Source organism: Pseudophryne corroboree, chromosome 3 (genome assembly GCF_028390025.1).
Source record: "Pseudophryne corroboree isolate aPseCor3 chromosome 3, aPseCor3.hap2, whole genome shotgun sequence".
NCBI classification, from domain to species: Eukaryota; Metazoa; Chordata; class Amphibia; order Anura; family Myobatrachidae; genus Pseudophryne; species Pseudophryne corroboree.
Window position 1 is genome coordinate 402,266,283 of NC_086446.1, and position 16,834 is coordinate 402,283,116.

The following is a 16,834-nucleotide window of genomic DNA, read 5'->3' on the forward strand; positions in this document are numbered from 1 at the left end:
CTCTAGCGCTGGCGTACTCGACCTAGGGCCCCTGCGACCTGAACCTCTATTTACTGGAACATGTGGGTGTGATCCGAAGAGCACTTAACCCTTTCCAGTAACTATTGGTTGTTGGATAGTTCCCAAGTGACCAGCGAACTTCCCTTAAAATAAAAAAAATTACACAAATCACGTTAGAATGTACAAATAGCGTTTATGACCCCTCTAGCGTACGCAAATGGTACTGGGTCAAGTTACTAACTAATGCACACAATTACGTGCGGTACAATCGTTCTGCACATAAGCAACTAATCTTATGTGCGGAGCGACCAGTGGAATCGAAAATTGTGGCTGCGAATTCCTTCAGCCTGAGCTTAATGGCCTATATGGGTACCGCACCAACCCTTTCTGGTGTTGTGCTCTTTTACTCTTTATCTATAGCGGACTTCTTAGTCTGCTGTACCTGGACCTCCTGGTCTGTCTGGACCTCCTGGTCTGTGCTACAGTAGACCTCCTGGTCTGCTATACTCTAATGCTCTTTTTTAAATGTTTAACAAGGGATGCCTCCCAAGCCACCGTGCAGTCACTTACACGTATGTACCTTCACGAGAACTCGATGATTTCCTGTGGTTCAACCCCAAAAATTAGAAACTTATATATACATGTATACACACTCTTTCACCTCATATACTCTTTACTTTCGTTTCTGCGCAGAAATCCCTTTCATTCAGTATCGCAGGCTAATCCCGAGGAGTTACAACTAGAGAAGGATCTATTAGCTTAAAATTTTGGACACTGAGATCGATTTGCGCTATTATCGCGTTGCCTCCTTATCGCCTAACTAAAACAATACTATCGTGTGATTTGTATTATGTGGGCATACCCAGACGCTCCGTTGCGTAATATACGCTCCGTGCGTCGGCCCTTGCGTCGCGTACGCTAGCCTCACCCTTTTGTTAGAGACACGTGTACGCCAGCCAGATATGTCCACAGAGATACAATTAACATGTTTATATCAATGTAGATGATCTTCAACTGTAATCATCTACCGAACACCACACCGAACTTCCTTGTATCTTAGGCAAGCCGTGCGTGTGTATTACAAATTACTCCTTAACGTATTAATATTACTTTTAACTACCAATAGCAACACATCTTTCTCAGCACGTTATTAATTATGAAATGGCAACCAGGAAAGTGATATGTGAGAATACACAAATGAAAAGAAATACAGGTGTGTGCGTGTGTGCGTGTGTACGCAAAACAGAAATAAACAGTTAAAAAAAAAAAAAAACACTAGCGTATTGTTCTTACCTCCGGTTCCGGATTCCACCAGCACTCCTTCAACGTAGCGACACAGACGCTTATCTAGCCAGCACTACTGTATCCCGATACGAAGGGATACTGCCTTCCCGCCCTTGCTGACAGATAAAATCTGTGTTCGCTAGTGCGGATATGTGGAGGACGGACGAGCCGCCAATTGATAAAGCTAACTATTTATCTTATAACATTCACAATAATGGGCAAGAGACACAGTACGCAATTGGCGTATGAGGTACCGTAAGGGTACGCACTTAGCGTAGCATACGCTCAGCCGTGATCGAGACGCACATGCGACACGCTCGCTCACAGCTTAATGCGTGGTGTCGAGCACGCTATAGGCGGGCGACTACCGTAATGCTACGCTACCAGCGTAGCGGACGCTCGAGTCCACGAGGAGAACACGAGCGGCGCAGACGCTCACGGGATGACAATCAGTAAACCTTGAATGTAACACGCAGAAAGGATACTCTTATGCTGTAAACCTTGTACTGAAATACTGTAGCGATATAACGCTGTTTAACCTTGTTAATGCTAACGCTGCTTGAGCGTTTGAGACGCTCCTATTACCTTCTGCAATATAATAAACACACGATATCTTGCTAAGGTTCCAACACCTTTACTAACAAGCTTTTAGTTATATTAAAAAGGGGAAACAGTTTACAAGTCATACACTACAAGCTAACATATAATTCTAACAGAATATCTAGACAGAAATATACAATAGCGTCACAAACTTATACTATAACAGAGAGAGAGGGAATGGCCAATACAAACAGAGAATAAGTTGATTACAGAGAATTACTTACACACACTGGGAATGATCGCTGCGCAGCTTTCTGGTACCAGCTCCAAGTTAGTCAAGATGAAAACCGTTTGTGGAGAGTGAGAGAGCTGCCCAGGCTGGCTGATCTTATATACACTGTGTACAGTACACTACAAAGGGACCTATAATCTCATTGTTCATTGGACACAGGAATGTCTCCTCGCATCATAACAAAAGGTCATAGGTTAGTTTGAACAGGTGGGCTGCGACTATATCAAACTGCTCAGGTGGGAGGGAATCTGAAGATTCCCGCAGCATGGGTAATGAATCGCAAATATAGTGAATGTCCAGAAAATACTAATGGCCATAACTATACGCAGGAGCGATTAATCTTTACCTAACCAGCACCGGATTGTTTCTAATAAAATGTTCTTTAGTTAGGTACCAGACACAGCTGTTCAAACCCTGTCTGACCCTTCGTACAATACAAAGAGGAATTCCTCTGTCCAGCGACCATCTACATTAAACAAACTTACAGTCATTATTAAGGGGAACATTATCTATAAAACATACTATTTGGTTTTATTATTTAACGATTGAGTCGCCCGCTAGACGCACACAAACTCTACCGTAAATGCACATACCACGCGCTCGAGCGCATGGCCGAGGCGCCATCACGCGGCTGCGAGTATCCGCACGCACGGGAGAGAATGTGCACGTGCAGCAGGCACGTGCATGGGGTGGATATATGGCAACGTGTAGCATGATATTTTTTCGACTTTGACAGCGTATGGGCCGCAATGCGCACACGCGTCGTACAGGTAAAATGCCCGTTGTGGTTGTGCACAGGTTGTAGCAAAGTTTTCAGTCGCACTGACGGCCGCAAGAAGATTGACAGGAAGGGGGCGTTTCTGGGTGTCAACTGACTGTTTTCAGGGAGTGTTTGCAAAAACGCAGGCGTGTCTGAAAAAACGCAGGCGTGGCTGGGCGTTCGCTGGGCGAGTGTATGACGTCAAATCCGGACACGAATAGGCTGAAGTGATCGCAAGCGCTGAGTAGATTCAGAGCTACTCAGAAACTGCACAAACTGTTTTTGCAGAGCTTGGCTGCACATGCGTTCGCACTTCTGCTAAACTAAAATACACTCCCCAGTGGGCGGCGGCATAGCGTTTGCACGGCTGCTAAAACTAGCCAGCGAGCGATCAACTCGGAATGAGGACCTTAGACTTCATGAGGCCCTAGGCAAGATACCTCGTTTGGGGTCCCTCTCCGTCAAACAATCCATGGCACTATATTTTCGTTCCTGATTCATGCCCCTTAAATTATTTGTAATTTTTCCTACTTATAGTAATGCCCCTTACACATTATACCACACACCATAATGCCCGTTACATGTTATTAGACCCTAAGTATATTAAAAAAGATGGATCCATACTAAATTATTTGGAAAAGAACATTTAGTGTGGATCTGGTAGGGAGGGAAAGGACAGGGACACTGAGGGGGAGTCAGAGGGGTGTGAGGTCAGGGATTCTTAGGGGGAGTCACAGGGTGGGTGAGGTCAGGGAGGGACACTGATGGGGAGTCAGAGGGGGGTGAGGTCATGGTCACTGAGGGGAACACAGGGACATTACACATTTAACAGGAGAACTATTTTTTTTCAGTATAATGTATATATATATATATATATATATATTTATTATATTATATATATATATATATATATATATATGTGTGTATATATATTTAATGCACCTACCCTCCCACTCTGTCTCCCGTTTCCTCTGCAGCATAAGCTGTAGTAATTTAATTACAGGCTGGGTGCCCAGAGACATCACAGTTAGGGGAAGGGCCGTGCTTCCTGCGAGGAGTGTTTGTGCTCCTAAAGCACATCTGTCATCATGCCAGGCACAGGAGAGAGTGCAGGCTTGGGCGCGCTGCGTGACGACCGCAGGCGGAGAACAGGAAGCGGCTTGCAGCTCCGGACCTCGATCATCCCCTGCAGACCATAGTCCAGAGAATCACGGTCAGAGCCCCTTGGTACCGCCGGCCCCTAGGCATGCACCTAGGTTGCTAGCTGTAAATCCGTCTCTGGGAGGGGGGTGCCGCGGGCGGGTGTGTAATTAAAGTGAGCAGGTGAGGAAGAAGTTCACTTACCCTGTGTGTGCACCGATGTGTGGGGCTGCCGGGAACTTTCTGTTACTGGTGACTGGAGGAGCTCTGTCACGTGCGATGACAGACTATCCAGTGTCACAGCTCCTCCAAGCTGCGGCTGCCAGATATAGCTCTAAGTGATGCACTACAGGGGGCGGAGCCACATGCGGCAATCGGCCCCACAATTCGGCCGGCCTCCCGGGAATCTTCCTGGTAACAACAGGGGCCAATCCGTCCCTGAGTGCAGGTCCTTTCCCTGGTGTACAGCCATGTGTCAAAATTCGCTAGGGCTGAGACACCCAATGTCAGCTTCCATAGACACAGAAATACTACTTGGTGCATCTTTAAACGCATCATTAAAACCTGCACCTGCATTATGGGGGTCATTCTGAGTTGATCGCTCGCTAGCTACTTTTAGCAGCCGTGCAAACGCATAGTCGCCGCCCATGGGGGAGTGTATTTTCGCTTTGCAAGAGTGCGAACGCCTGTGCAGCCAAGCGGTACAAAAACATTTTGTGGAAAACAAGACCAGCCCTGTCGTTACTTATACTGTGCGATGATTGCAGTGACGAAGGTCCCGTAATTGACGTCAGATACCCGCCCTGCAAATGCATGGACAGGCCTGCGTTTTTCCAAACACTCCCAGAAAACGGTCAGTTGACACCCATAAACTCCCACTTCCTGTCAATCTCCTTGCGATCGGCTGTGCGAATGGAATCGTCGCTAGAAGCAGTGCAAAACAATGATGCTCTTTGTACCCGTACGCCACACGTGCGCATTGCGCCCCATATGCATGCGTAGTTTTGCCATTTTTTTTAAATGAACGCTACGCAGCGAACATCGGCAGCTAGCGATCAACAGGTGCAGTTTCTCTGCCGTAGTATGGTCCCCTACGTGAGCAGTTCAGATCTCTGTACGCAACCACTTTTGGCGACATGCCTACGACACTCCCATAAGATGCAACAACTGCATGCATCTTTTTTGTCACCCCAACTAGTGACGTATGCGTAGTACGATAAATATCACTCTAGTCTACAGCATTCAACATCACTGCTGTGACAAACTCAGAATCAGGCCCAGCACGTTCAGTTGTCATTGCTGAGGTCATCTCTGCTGCTGCATCCTTGGTGACAGCAGCTGCCTCCAAACATGAACAATCTCATTCCCCATACTGTCTCATCGCTGATCCTAAAGCATGCTTCCAGATCGTGTGACAGCGCACAGGACACACAACATGCCTGCAGTACCAGTCACACCTGGGAGCCTGGCTGCTGCTGATCTCCACCTGTGGGTGTGGCTACACCCCGCCTGTGTGCTCAGCGCCCCGCCCTGCGTCCGGCCGGATTGTAGCTGGGGGAGGCACAGACACTGATTTCCCAAGAAGAGCTTGCAGCTAGTACAGAACACCGCACACGTCACAATGCAACACGCCGCTCCATGTGTGACGTAACTGACTAATCCCGCCCCTTTGTGTATCGAGACGTTTATTTACCATGAGTCTGGGCGGCGACGGTGAATAGGCGGGGAGAGAACTTACACAGGCTGTGGAGCAAACGGGGGCGTGGCTTGTGTAAATGGGCGTGCCGTGGAGGAAGGCGGTGCCTGGTCTCCGTTGGCAACATGTGTGGCCGGCAGGGGGCCCTGCGCCGTTGCGTAAGCAGCGTATTCCCGAAGCCTGGTCTTCCCCTCCCAGCTCCAGTGCATTGCCGCGGCATGAGATCAGAGTGAGGACGCTCCGCTCTCATTATCGGCGGCTATCTATCCGTGCTCCGCCGGCAGGATCCCGCACATCGGACACGTACTGAGGGGGTCTGCCCGGGGCAGGAGCGCCAGACATGGACGCCGGCATGGAGAAGGAATGCAGTGCGCTGGGAGGACTCTTCCAGACCATTATGAACGATATGAAGGTGAGAATGTCTGCCAGGCGTGTCCGGGGAAACTTCCATAACAAAGGAGCGAGCAGGGACAATGCAGTGTGGCTAGCATGCAACCTGTTCCGCCAGCTCTGCTCTCAGCTACACAGGAGTGTTACTAGGGCTGCGTGTCCCTATGGAGAGTGCTGGAGATGTGAGACCTACACCAGCATGCTGTACTGCTTTGTAAGCTGCCTCCAGTATGTTAGTGTATTCCTTTCACATAAGTGCACATGATAGGACAGTAGGACACAAATGCAGGGTGTCAGATATGTGCCCTTAAAAAAGGGCACCAATGCTGGGTGTCACATGTGTGCCCTGCCCTGCCCCTGATAGGGCACCAACGCAGGGTGTCACAGATATGCCCCTAATAAGACACCAATGCAGGGTGTCGCATATGTGCCCTGCCCCTGATAGGGCACCAATGCAGAGTGTGACATATGTGCCCCTAATAAGACACCAATGCAGAGTGTGACATATGTGCCCTGCACTTGGTAGGGCACTAATGAAGGGTGTCACCCACCGGTTTAGAACTCAAGGTTGAATACTACAGCTGTGCATAGGACCCTCACACTTACTGGCATGATGCAAAGTATTGATGAATGTTTTCTTTAGGAGTATGTTTTTGCATTGTGTTTGGGACCTGTCTAATGCTGGGCATTACAGCTCTTTCGCATGAGTTCATGATGCCATTCAGTCAAACACTCACATTGGATCAGAACAGTGAAGGGTGTATATATATTTTGACAGGGATGTATATATTTTGACAGATGTTTATGGTACAAAAAAAAAAGGTTCTTTTTACTTAGTTTTTGTGTCCAAACACAAAGTTGGTTATTTCGGGTTCATGCTGAGATAATGTAGACGCTTTTTTATGCTACATAAGTATTATTATTATTATTATTATTATTATTATTATTATTATTACTTCATGTCAATCTCTTGTCTATCTTTAGAAAGTCTGTATCTGTGATTTGCATCTGTGTCTTTGTCTTTTTGCTGGTTTTATGTGTAAACTTCACGTCTGGTTTTCAGACACCCTCTTGTTAGATAAACAGTCTGTGTTTTGATTCAGCAATGAACAAATTCAATTCTCCATGTGTGCACTTTGCTGTCAGTAAAACAGTAGGACAAATACTGCAGGGAAAGCAATCAAAGCAAAACTTAGGATGTTTTTTATTTTATTTTTATTTATTTTTTACAGCTCATTGGGAAAAACCTATTGTAGACATAAAAATATATCATCAGCCGTTGTGATTTTCTCTTCTGATTTTTCCTACTGTCAGTCGTTATGCAATACCTTGTAAAATGAAAACCAGAGTTAAGCGAGTTCAGTCATAGCTTTTTGTTTAAAATGTAGAATATATTTCTAGTAGGTTTATGCCAGCTCTGTGTAGTGACCTGGTTACCCTAATATACTGTTGAAATGTTAAATATTGAAGTTGGAAGGATAAATCTAAAAGGAGCAGGACTGCAGCTGTGTAAAGTAGCTATGTTAATCACCAACACATGATCACCAGGAGTGTGGAGAACAGCTGTCTGAGCCATTTGTTGCTTAGAAGTGTGTGCACTATGTTTTTCTGTCTGTCCTGCCAGCAGAAAGTGGGTTGAAGTACACACAGCTCCGTAGTTTAGTGTTACGTAACTTTTGCTATGGTATGTATTGCAAACCTGTGATGTATAGTAGACTGCAAGTCTTTGGGAGTCTGTATAATCTGTATACAGTAAGCAGACTCAGCATGGCTAGTTACATAGAATGTAAACAAACCTTTGTGAAAAAGATAAATTACACAATATAAGTGTAAAATACGTGATCAACCCCCTGCAGCAAAATTTACAGGTTTCCCCGGGACGCTCTTCCTCTGCACCAAGGGACCACTGATGAAGTATAACCTCCACAAAGGAAGGTGTTTTGCTGTAACGGAGTTAAATGTCATTTGGGTTCCCCCAGCAGAGCTCCTGGGGAAGGGGCACCCACTACTGATTACATTGGATCCATAAACACAATATGTGTAATGTGTATTCTTACGTTTTGCATCAATTCTATAAATTTGTCATAGTTAAAGTAGTTTCCAATTAGTGGATGGCTTTTCATTAGCTTGTACCTGCCCTCCTGTAAATTTTAATAATCACTTTGTATTTTTTTGCATTATTTCAAGCTTCCTTCTGTGCTTTTCAGCCATGTATTTTTTTTCCCTCATCAAAGCTACATGTAAGTATCCTAAGATTACAGAATGCTACACTTGATATACAGAAGAGTAGAAGAAATGTCTTATCTACTTTTTTCAATAATAGGTATAAGAATCTCAGATGTTTTTGACATTGATTGGCAGGTGAAAATTGTTAGGGGCCTGCAACGCCCTCAATCGTATTCTTCCTGTTGTCACACTGATTGCTGTTATTTTCCCTCTGATCACTGTAGAAATCCACAATCGGCAATACAGTAGCAGTAGTGTACAAAATCTTTAGTTACTTGCACAGTTTAAATTGACACCATTTTGTGTTTTGTAGTCAAATTAGCACATACTGTTTAAAAGCGAATGTAATCTGGACAAAAAAATGTCACAAATTGCAAGATATTTAGGGGCCAATTGTGTGCAGTGTGCCACCGGGCAGCGCTGCCTGGCTGTGCACATATTGGCCATATATGGTAGTGTTAACATTGCATGTTTTTCCCCTATACATCTAAGGCAGGCATGTCCAAACTGCGGCCCTCCAGCTGTTGTGAAACTACATATCCCAGCATGCCCTGACATAGTTTTGCTGTCAGAGAATGCTAAAGCTGTGTCAGGGCATGCTGGCATGTGTAGTTTCTCAACAGCTGGAGGGTCGCAGTTTGGATATGCCTGATCTAAGGGGTGCAAGGGAAAACTTAGTGCCATTCTGGAACAGCGCATCACGTCCATCACATTGAATTAGATCTCCCCCCCCCCCCTCCCTTACGGTTTCTTATATTTAGTATCCTTTTCTGAATGAGCATTTTACACCAGTGATGCATTTTATGGGAAAGAAACATCAAAGTATTTGTCAGGATTTTTAGAGGGCTATTCAAACTTTTTCCCTCGTGGCTATCACTAGGTGAGCACATTATGGAGCAGTTCAATTGTTGCTCAGCTCGGGTGCCCATTAGGCGGTGAGAAGAAATGTGTGCAAGTCCTTGGTTTAGGTGCCCAAACGGGAGTATGGTCTCACTAACCAGGACTTTAGATGGGATTAGCCGCTATTCATCGCTAAACCCTGTCTATTTGGGCACATAAAAGTAATGGGTGCCTGATCAGAGCAACAATCGAATTGCTCTGATTGGCCCCAGAAAAACATTTGAATCGCCTCCATAGTAGGAAAACATTTGTGAAAAGACTGTCTACTGGAAGTGTCTGGTCAGTATTTACTAACTTAAATCAGCAGTCCATAAAAACATTATATAAATGTGAAAGCATAAATCACTGTGGCTGGATATAAGAAGAATCTTGCCAACTGCCATTTTTCTCTGGTTTACTTTTTCAGGCTGCTGTTAGTAACTAAAGTGGTATACACATTAGGCGACATAGCCAACTCTCAATCACGTATTCATGTGCGTCATCAGTGGGGTCTTCCCATCTGATGTGTTGAACGTCAGATGGGCCGACCCCGCTAACTGTATACAGTTGGATATGGGATGAAAGGATTTATCACATGCTCATGTACCGTTTCGTGCATTGTATATGGCCGCCCGATATATCCTTCCTTTGGGCTTTGAGTCGGCTGAGATACACATCGTTCTGATATGTACCCGGCCTAAGTTTATAGAACCCTGTCACTACCTTAGCAACCAATCAAATTGTACCTGATGTGGTGTATAGAATGGCTTTGGAACTCATCCCCAATCTTATGCTGAATTGATTTTCCCCTTATGGAATACATGGTTTAGAACTGACCCATACTTCCATCCTTTGCTGGTAAAAAAAAATTATGCTCTAAATTATGCTGGTCAATGTTATTAAATGGAGGGCTATTCATTTATTTTATTTTTTTTGGTTGTACTTGAGTTGATTCTTATTTATACTTTTTAAGAGCAGTTTTTGTCTCGATTAAGAAAATAATCTGTTTAATCACACTTATGACTGTAAAAATGATTGCGCCACTGAGTGGCAGACATTACAAAAGAATATAACCAGGCGCTAATAAATCATCACCATATTCTGGTGATCAAATTACTAGTATTAAAAATTATGTACAAATAGTACTGCGATTAATGTATACTTAAGCTGCAGGAGAGAGCTTGACTTGGGGTAAATCAAGTCAAAAAGAACCGGCACTTGAAAGTCTCTGGTAACACTGGAACACTGAACTAATCCCCTCTTGCGCTATAAATAGTATGGTATGGCTCGAAGTTCAATAAAACCAAATAAATTCATATATTCTATATTTTTTAATACATATAAAAAATATATATATATATATATATATATATATATATATATATTTTACAAATAAACTATTAGACCGGTCAAATGAAATCACTAACAATATATTTGCATAGCTAAAGGAGGTGGATATAGATAAACTCTGTGCACAGAGAAATATAATTCTCAAAAATAAAACTCAGTCCATATATTGGATTAAAAAGTCAATTACCAGCTGTAATTTGCACCCATGTAGTAGATGACATATTTACAAGTTGTTATATAATGGAATTCCTCAATATGCTGCCACTTGGCAAAGGAGATAATATTGTGCAAACTGACCGCTCCACACTGGAGCCTTACGTGTAGCTTGCACCAGTTGTTACAACACGGGAGAGTCCAATGACAGAAGAGACGGTCTCGGGCTGCGGGAACGGCGCTTCACTGGCGCCTGCTGTGCTGAATATTTACCCGACTTCCAAGCTCTATGAGTCCACGCCTCCAGGTGCCGTGTGCAGACACCACAGTCACGGTTTAGTTCTCTCGATCTCCGTTTAAGCCACGGATAATACCGCTAGATGATGTTGTATTTTGGGGGTGCAAAAAAGGCTGGTACAAGGGTCCAATGATCTGCTTCTGACGCGTTTCGCTCCTCTTACGGGGGCTTCCTCAAAGAATGTTCTTTGAGGAAGCCCCCGTAAGAGGAGCGAAACGCGTCAGAAGCAGATCATTGGACCCTTGTACCAGCCTTTTTTGCACCCCCAAAATACAACATCATCTAGCGGTATTATCCGTGGCTTAAACGGAGATCGGGAGAACTAAACCGTGACTGTGGTGTCTGCACACGGCACCTGGAGGCGTGGACTCATAGAGCTTGGAAGTCGGGTAAATATTCAGCACAGCAGGCGCCAGTGAAGCGCCGTTCCCGCAGCCCGAGACCGTCTCTTCTGTCATTGGACTCTCCAGTGTTGTAACAACTGGTGCAAGCTACACGTAAGGCTCCAGTGTGGAGCGGTCATTTTGCACAATATTATCTCCTTTGCCAAGTGGCAGCATATTGAGGAATTCCATTATATAACAACTTGTAAATATGTCATCTACTACATGGGTGCAAATTACAGCTGGTAATTGACTTTTTAATCCAATATATGGACTGAGTTTTATTTTTGAGAATTATATTTCTCTGTGCACAGAGTTTATCTATATCCACCTCCTTTAGCTATGCAAATATATTGTTAGTGATTTCATTTGACCGGTCTAATAGTTTATTTGTAAAATATATATATGTATTAAATATAGAATATATGAAATTATTTATTTGGTTTTATTGAACTTCGAGCCATACCATACTATTTATAGCGCAAGAGGGGATTAGTTCAGTGTTTGAGTGGCAGACATGTTAAGATTTAATATATCGAAAAATGTGGCATTTTACCGTCCCTAAAGACATTGTCATGTAGCCATGGACTAGAGATTTTATTCCTGTTTTTCTGCTTGCATCAGCTACTAAAGGTATTGGGAGTGGTTTTTGAAGCAGGTAAGAAAGGATTTGATTTATATAGCAATGTAATAAATGATATCAATGTTTAACTACACATGCTGGCGCTTTTCTCATGTAAGCATGGTCGTAGACATTGAAACCTTTTTCATTTATAGAAACTAGCTTCTAGTGTCAAGAAAATGACACTTCTTTTTTTATAGAAAAGTATCCAAATGTTGACATTTGTTAAAGCAGAAAGTGTGTTTGAACAGGTTTAACTAACCAGTATGCCCATTTATAGGACCTACTACGCATGCCCGGCTGTCGTGATCCCGGCGCTCAGCATACCGGTGCCGGGATCCCGACAGCCGGAATGCCGGCAGCTGGGCGAGCGCAAAACAGCCCCTTGCGGCCACGCTACGCTGTGCTCGCCACGCTGCGGGCACGGTGGTGCGTTACATGTGCCACGCTATTTATTCTCCCTCCAGTGGTGTCGTGGACACCCCAAGAGGGGAAAAAAGTTATCGGTATCCCGGCGCCGATATGCTGAGCGCCGGGATCCCGACAGCCGGGATATCGAGTGCCTCCGCCATTTATATACTGCAGTCTGGTTGGATTGTTTGTACTGAAACAAACTGACCTCAGAGCAAAAGCAGTTTGGCCTGTGGATTGTCCAACAACACAGGCAACGTTATTGAGGCACTGGGCCAAACCACTTATCAATATAAAGGTGCTCTCATCCATTTTTCAGGTAGCTGATGTGCACACATGCAGATAGTGGTAACCTACAACTCTGATTTTTCATTATGCCTAAAACAATTGAAATTTGATTATTTAAGACCTTTTTATGTCACTATGTATCCCTTTTTAGAAGACAATTGATGCAACTTAACAGTTTCTTATATAGCGCAGCAAATTTTGCGTTGCGCTTTTATAATTGGAAACAGTGATCAAACAAAACTGGGTAATAGACAGTCATAGAGGTACAAGCTTACAATCTATGTTATAAGTATGTACTTAAGGATAAGTGTTATCTATTGCATAATGGTCCACCAGATTGCAAGAGTTCTTGGTGGGCTGTATGATATGGTCATTTAGAAATGTTGGCCTGGGGTTAGGAACATGGGAAAGTGAAGAAAGAGAAAATATGTGACATGTGTGGACTGTACAGAGGGGATGTAATTAGATTGGAAATCTTATTAAGGTTATGTGGGCGATTCCAGAATATGATAAGCTTGCCTGAAGAGGTGAGTTTTTTCAGGGAACGCTTGAAGGTTTGAAGACTGGAGTCTAAAGGGGGGTACACACGGAGAGATCCGTACTTAAAATCTAAGCAATCTTGCTAGATTGCTTAGATTTTAAGCACGGATCTGCCGTGTGTATGCCCTCCAGCGATAGCGATGCGCGGCCCCGCGCATCGCTATCGCCGATGCTAGATTGAGCTGCATGCAGGCTCAATCTAGCGGGTCGCTCACTTCACCGTTGTGTGAAGTGAGCGGCTCCCCGTCGGCTTTCCCCCTCGCTCAGCACATCGCGCTGTGCTGAGCGGCGTGAGAGATGTGTGCTGAGCGGTCTGTGTTAAGATCGTTCAGCACACATCTCTCCCATGAGTACCCCCCTTTATTGTGTGTGGAAGACCTGAAATAGGTAAATGGGAGCGAGTAATGAGTGTGTATAAGAGATGTAGATCTTCTAAAGAGCAAAGAGGTCGGATTGGGAGACATTTTGAGAGAAGCAAAGAGATGTATGTTGGTGTAGTTTGGTTAATGGCATTGTGGGATCAAATAAAGAGAAAGTGTCAGAGGGTTTAGGTAGGGAATTGAGCAGGTAACTGGCTGATAAATAGCATACCATTCATCTTGTATCATATCAATCTTGCCCTTGAAGTAGGAAGCAAGATCTTGCGCATTGATAGCGATTGGTGGGTTGGGTGATGGAGGGTTGAGAAGTGATTTAAATGTTTCAAAAAGTCACTTGGGGTTAGAGGCTTGAGCAGAGATGAGAAAATATGATTGTTTGTCAGTGTCCTGGGCATTTACGATAGGAGTGGTAGACAGCCTTATACTGTGAGGAAGTCGCTTGGTATACGAGATTTACACTACTGACGTTTAGACACATAAATTACTGCCCGCAACGAGAAATAGGTTGTTTGGGTATCCTAACAGGACACTTTTTGCACATATCCACTTGTCACCTTTAGCGGGCTATGAGCAGAATTGCAGCATAACAATTGAATTGCCCCCTATGTCAATATTTTCATGGATTTGCCTTAATGGTAATTAGAAAGACAAAAATTTACAATTATTTCTGCGTTTATTATTCTTTAATCCATTAAATAGTGACATTACTAAGAGCCCGAATAAGCCCTAAAATCTGCCAGTGGGGTCCACATATCACATGTTGACGATTCCTATATTATTTATTTAAGTTTCTTATATAGCGCAGAAAATTCCGTTGCGCTTTACAAATATCTGACTGCTTTGGTATGTAGCTAGGAAGAATCACTGTTTTTCTAAAAATAACACCTGTATAGTCAAACAAGTAAATGCTAAGAACTTTTTATATTTCACTTTGTTTTTGTTACAGTTTTTCAGTCCAAGTGGTTGACCAACCAATTGGATAATGGCTTTGACCAGTGTTGTACTAGGTAGCCCACTTTTTGAGGGGCGATTCAAATTTTTTTTCCAGCGGCTGCCACTAGGTGGTGCAAAATGGAGCAATTCAATTGTTGCACAGTTTAGACGCCCATTAACAGTGAGACGATATTTCTTTAGCCTTCTGATGCGGCGAGAAGAAATTCGTGAAAAAGTCTGTTAAGGCACCTTAGCCAGCACTTTTGACGGGATTATCCGCTATACGCAGCTAAATCCAGTCTATTTTGGTGTGTATGAAGAAATGGTCACCCAATCAGAGCAGCAATTGAATTGCTCTGATGGGCGCCCCCAAAAAAGTTTCAATTGTCCGCAAAGTTTTCCACTTCAAATTGCTCCTGACCTTATTTAAGCTTAACAAGTCAGAACTAATTGGATGAAAATTAAGCAGCATAAAAAGAAAGTTAAGATTGAATGATAGTGATTGCACTTTATGCTATTGTGCTTTGTTAATATGTTTCTAAGAAGTAAGACAAATAAACGTATGATAAGGATTCCTTGCAGAAGTGTTTCTTTGGCTCTGTATTCCAAACAGTCCTTGAGGGCTCTGTTTGGTTCCGTCATAGAATCTCAAGATGTTCTCTTTTTTTTTTTTTTTGCCTGTGTTAGACATTTATAAAAAATAAAATAAATAAATCTGGAAACTTGTTAGTCTGGTTTCATGTATCTCTCACAGGGAGCCTCCAGACATAGACAGGTGACCAACACAGGGCTGTTTTCCCTCCTGTTAGGTATAAGAACTCTCTTGGGGTGATGTGGCTGTTTGAAGTATAGAAGCGTCTTGCTGATCTCTGTCCATACTGCAGAAGTATCCTTCTTTCTCTATCGTCCTTGTGGATGCTGGGGTTCCTGAAAGGACCATGGGGAATAGCGGCTCCGCAGGAGACAGGGCACAAAAGTAAAGCTTTTACAGGTCAGGTGGTGTGTACTGGCTCCTCCCCCCATGACCCTCCTCCAGACTCCAGTTAGATTTTTGTGCCCGGCCGAGAAGGGTGCAATTCTAGGTGGCTCTCATAAAGAGCTGCTTAGAGAGTTTAGCTTAGGTTTTTTATTTTACAGTGATTCCTGCTGGCAACAGGATCACTGCAACGAGGGACAGAGGGGAGAAGAAGTGAACTCACCTGCGTGCAGGATGGATTGGCTTCTTGGCTACTGGACATGAAGCTCCAGAGGGACGATCACAGGTACAGCCTGGATGGTCACCGGAGCCACGCCGCCGGCCCCCTCACAGATGCTGAAGCAAGAAGAGGTCCAGAATCGGCGGCTGAAGACTCCTGCAGTCTTCTTAAGGTAGCGCACAGCACTGCAGCTGTGCGCCATTTTCCTCTCAGCACACTTCACACGGCAGTCACTGAGGGTGCAGGGCGCTGGGAGGGGGGCGCCCTGGGAGGCAAATGAAAACCTTTAAAAAGGCTAAAAATACCTCACATATAGCCCCAGAGGCTATATGGAGATATTTACCCCTGCCTAAATGTACTAAATAGCGGGAGACGAGCCCGCCGAAAAAGGGGCGGGGCCTATCTCCTCAGCACACGGCGCCATTTTCTGTCACAGCTCCGCTGGTCAGGAAGGCTCCCAGGTCTCTCCCCTGCACTGCACTACAGAAACAGGGTATAACAGAGAGGGGGGGCAAAATAAATGGCAATATATATTAATATAAAAGCAGCTATAAGGGAGCACTTAATCATAAGGCTATCCCTGTCATATATAGCGCTTTTTGGTGTGTGCTGGCAGACTCTCCCTCTGTCTCCCCAAAGGGCTAGTGGGTCCTGTCTTCGTATAGAGCATTCCCTGTGTGTCTGCTGTGTGTCGGTACGTGTGTGTCGACATGTATGAGGACGTTATTGGTGTGGAGGCGGAGCAATTGCCAAATATGAGGATGTCACCTCCTAGGGGGTCGACACCAGAATGGATGCCTTTATTTGTGGAATTACGGGATAGCGTCAACTCGCTTAAGCAGTCGTTTGCCGACATGAGGCGGCCGGACACTCAATTAGTGCCTGTCCAGGCGCCTCAAACACCGTCAGGGGCTGTAAAACGCCCCTTGCCTCAGTCGGTCGACACAGACCCAGACACAGGCACTGATTCCGGTGGTGAAGGTGACGAATCAACCGTATTTTCCAGTAGGGCCACACGTTATATGATTTTGGCAATAAAGTAGATGTTACATTTAGCTGATACTACAGGTACC

The 16,834-nt window shown here is 44.4% G+C and overlaps 1 protein-coding gene across 3 annotated transcripts in view; it reads left to right on the forward strand.

Annotated features, from left to right (window-relative positions):
- Nucleotides 1-5,734: 5,734 nt before the first annotated feature.
- The window catches only part of LOC135055730 (protein MTSS 1-like), a 303,282-nt gene continuing 292,182 nt past the window's right edge, over nucleotides 5,735-16,834 (forward strand). For 2 of the 3 annotated variants that reach the window (XM_063960119.1, XM_063960120.1), the window contains exon 1: nucleotides 5,736-6,124. In XM_063960119.1, the coding sequence (XP_063816189.1) occupies nucleotides 6,053-6,124 (72 nt within the window). In that variant the 5' untranslated portion in view covers nucleotides 5,736-6,052. Of the gene's footprint in view, nucleotides 6,125-16,834 lie in introns of all 3 variants that reach the window. The other variant, XM_063960121.1, reaches the window with a different exon arrangement.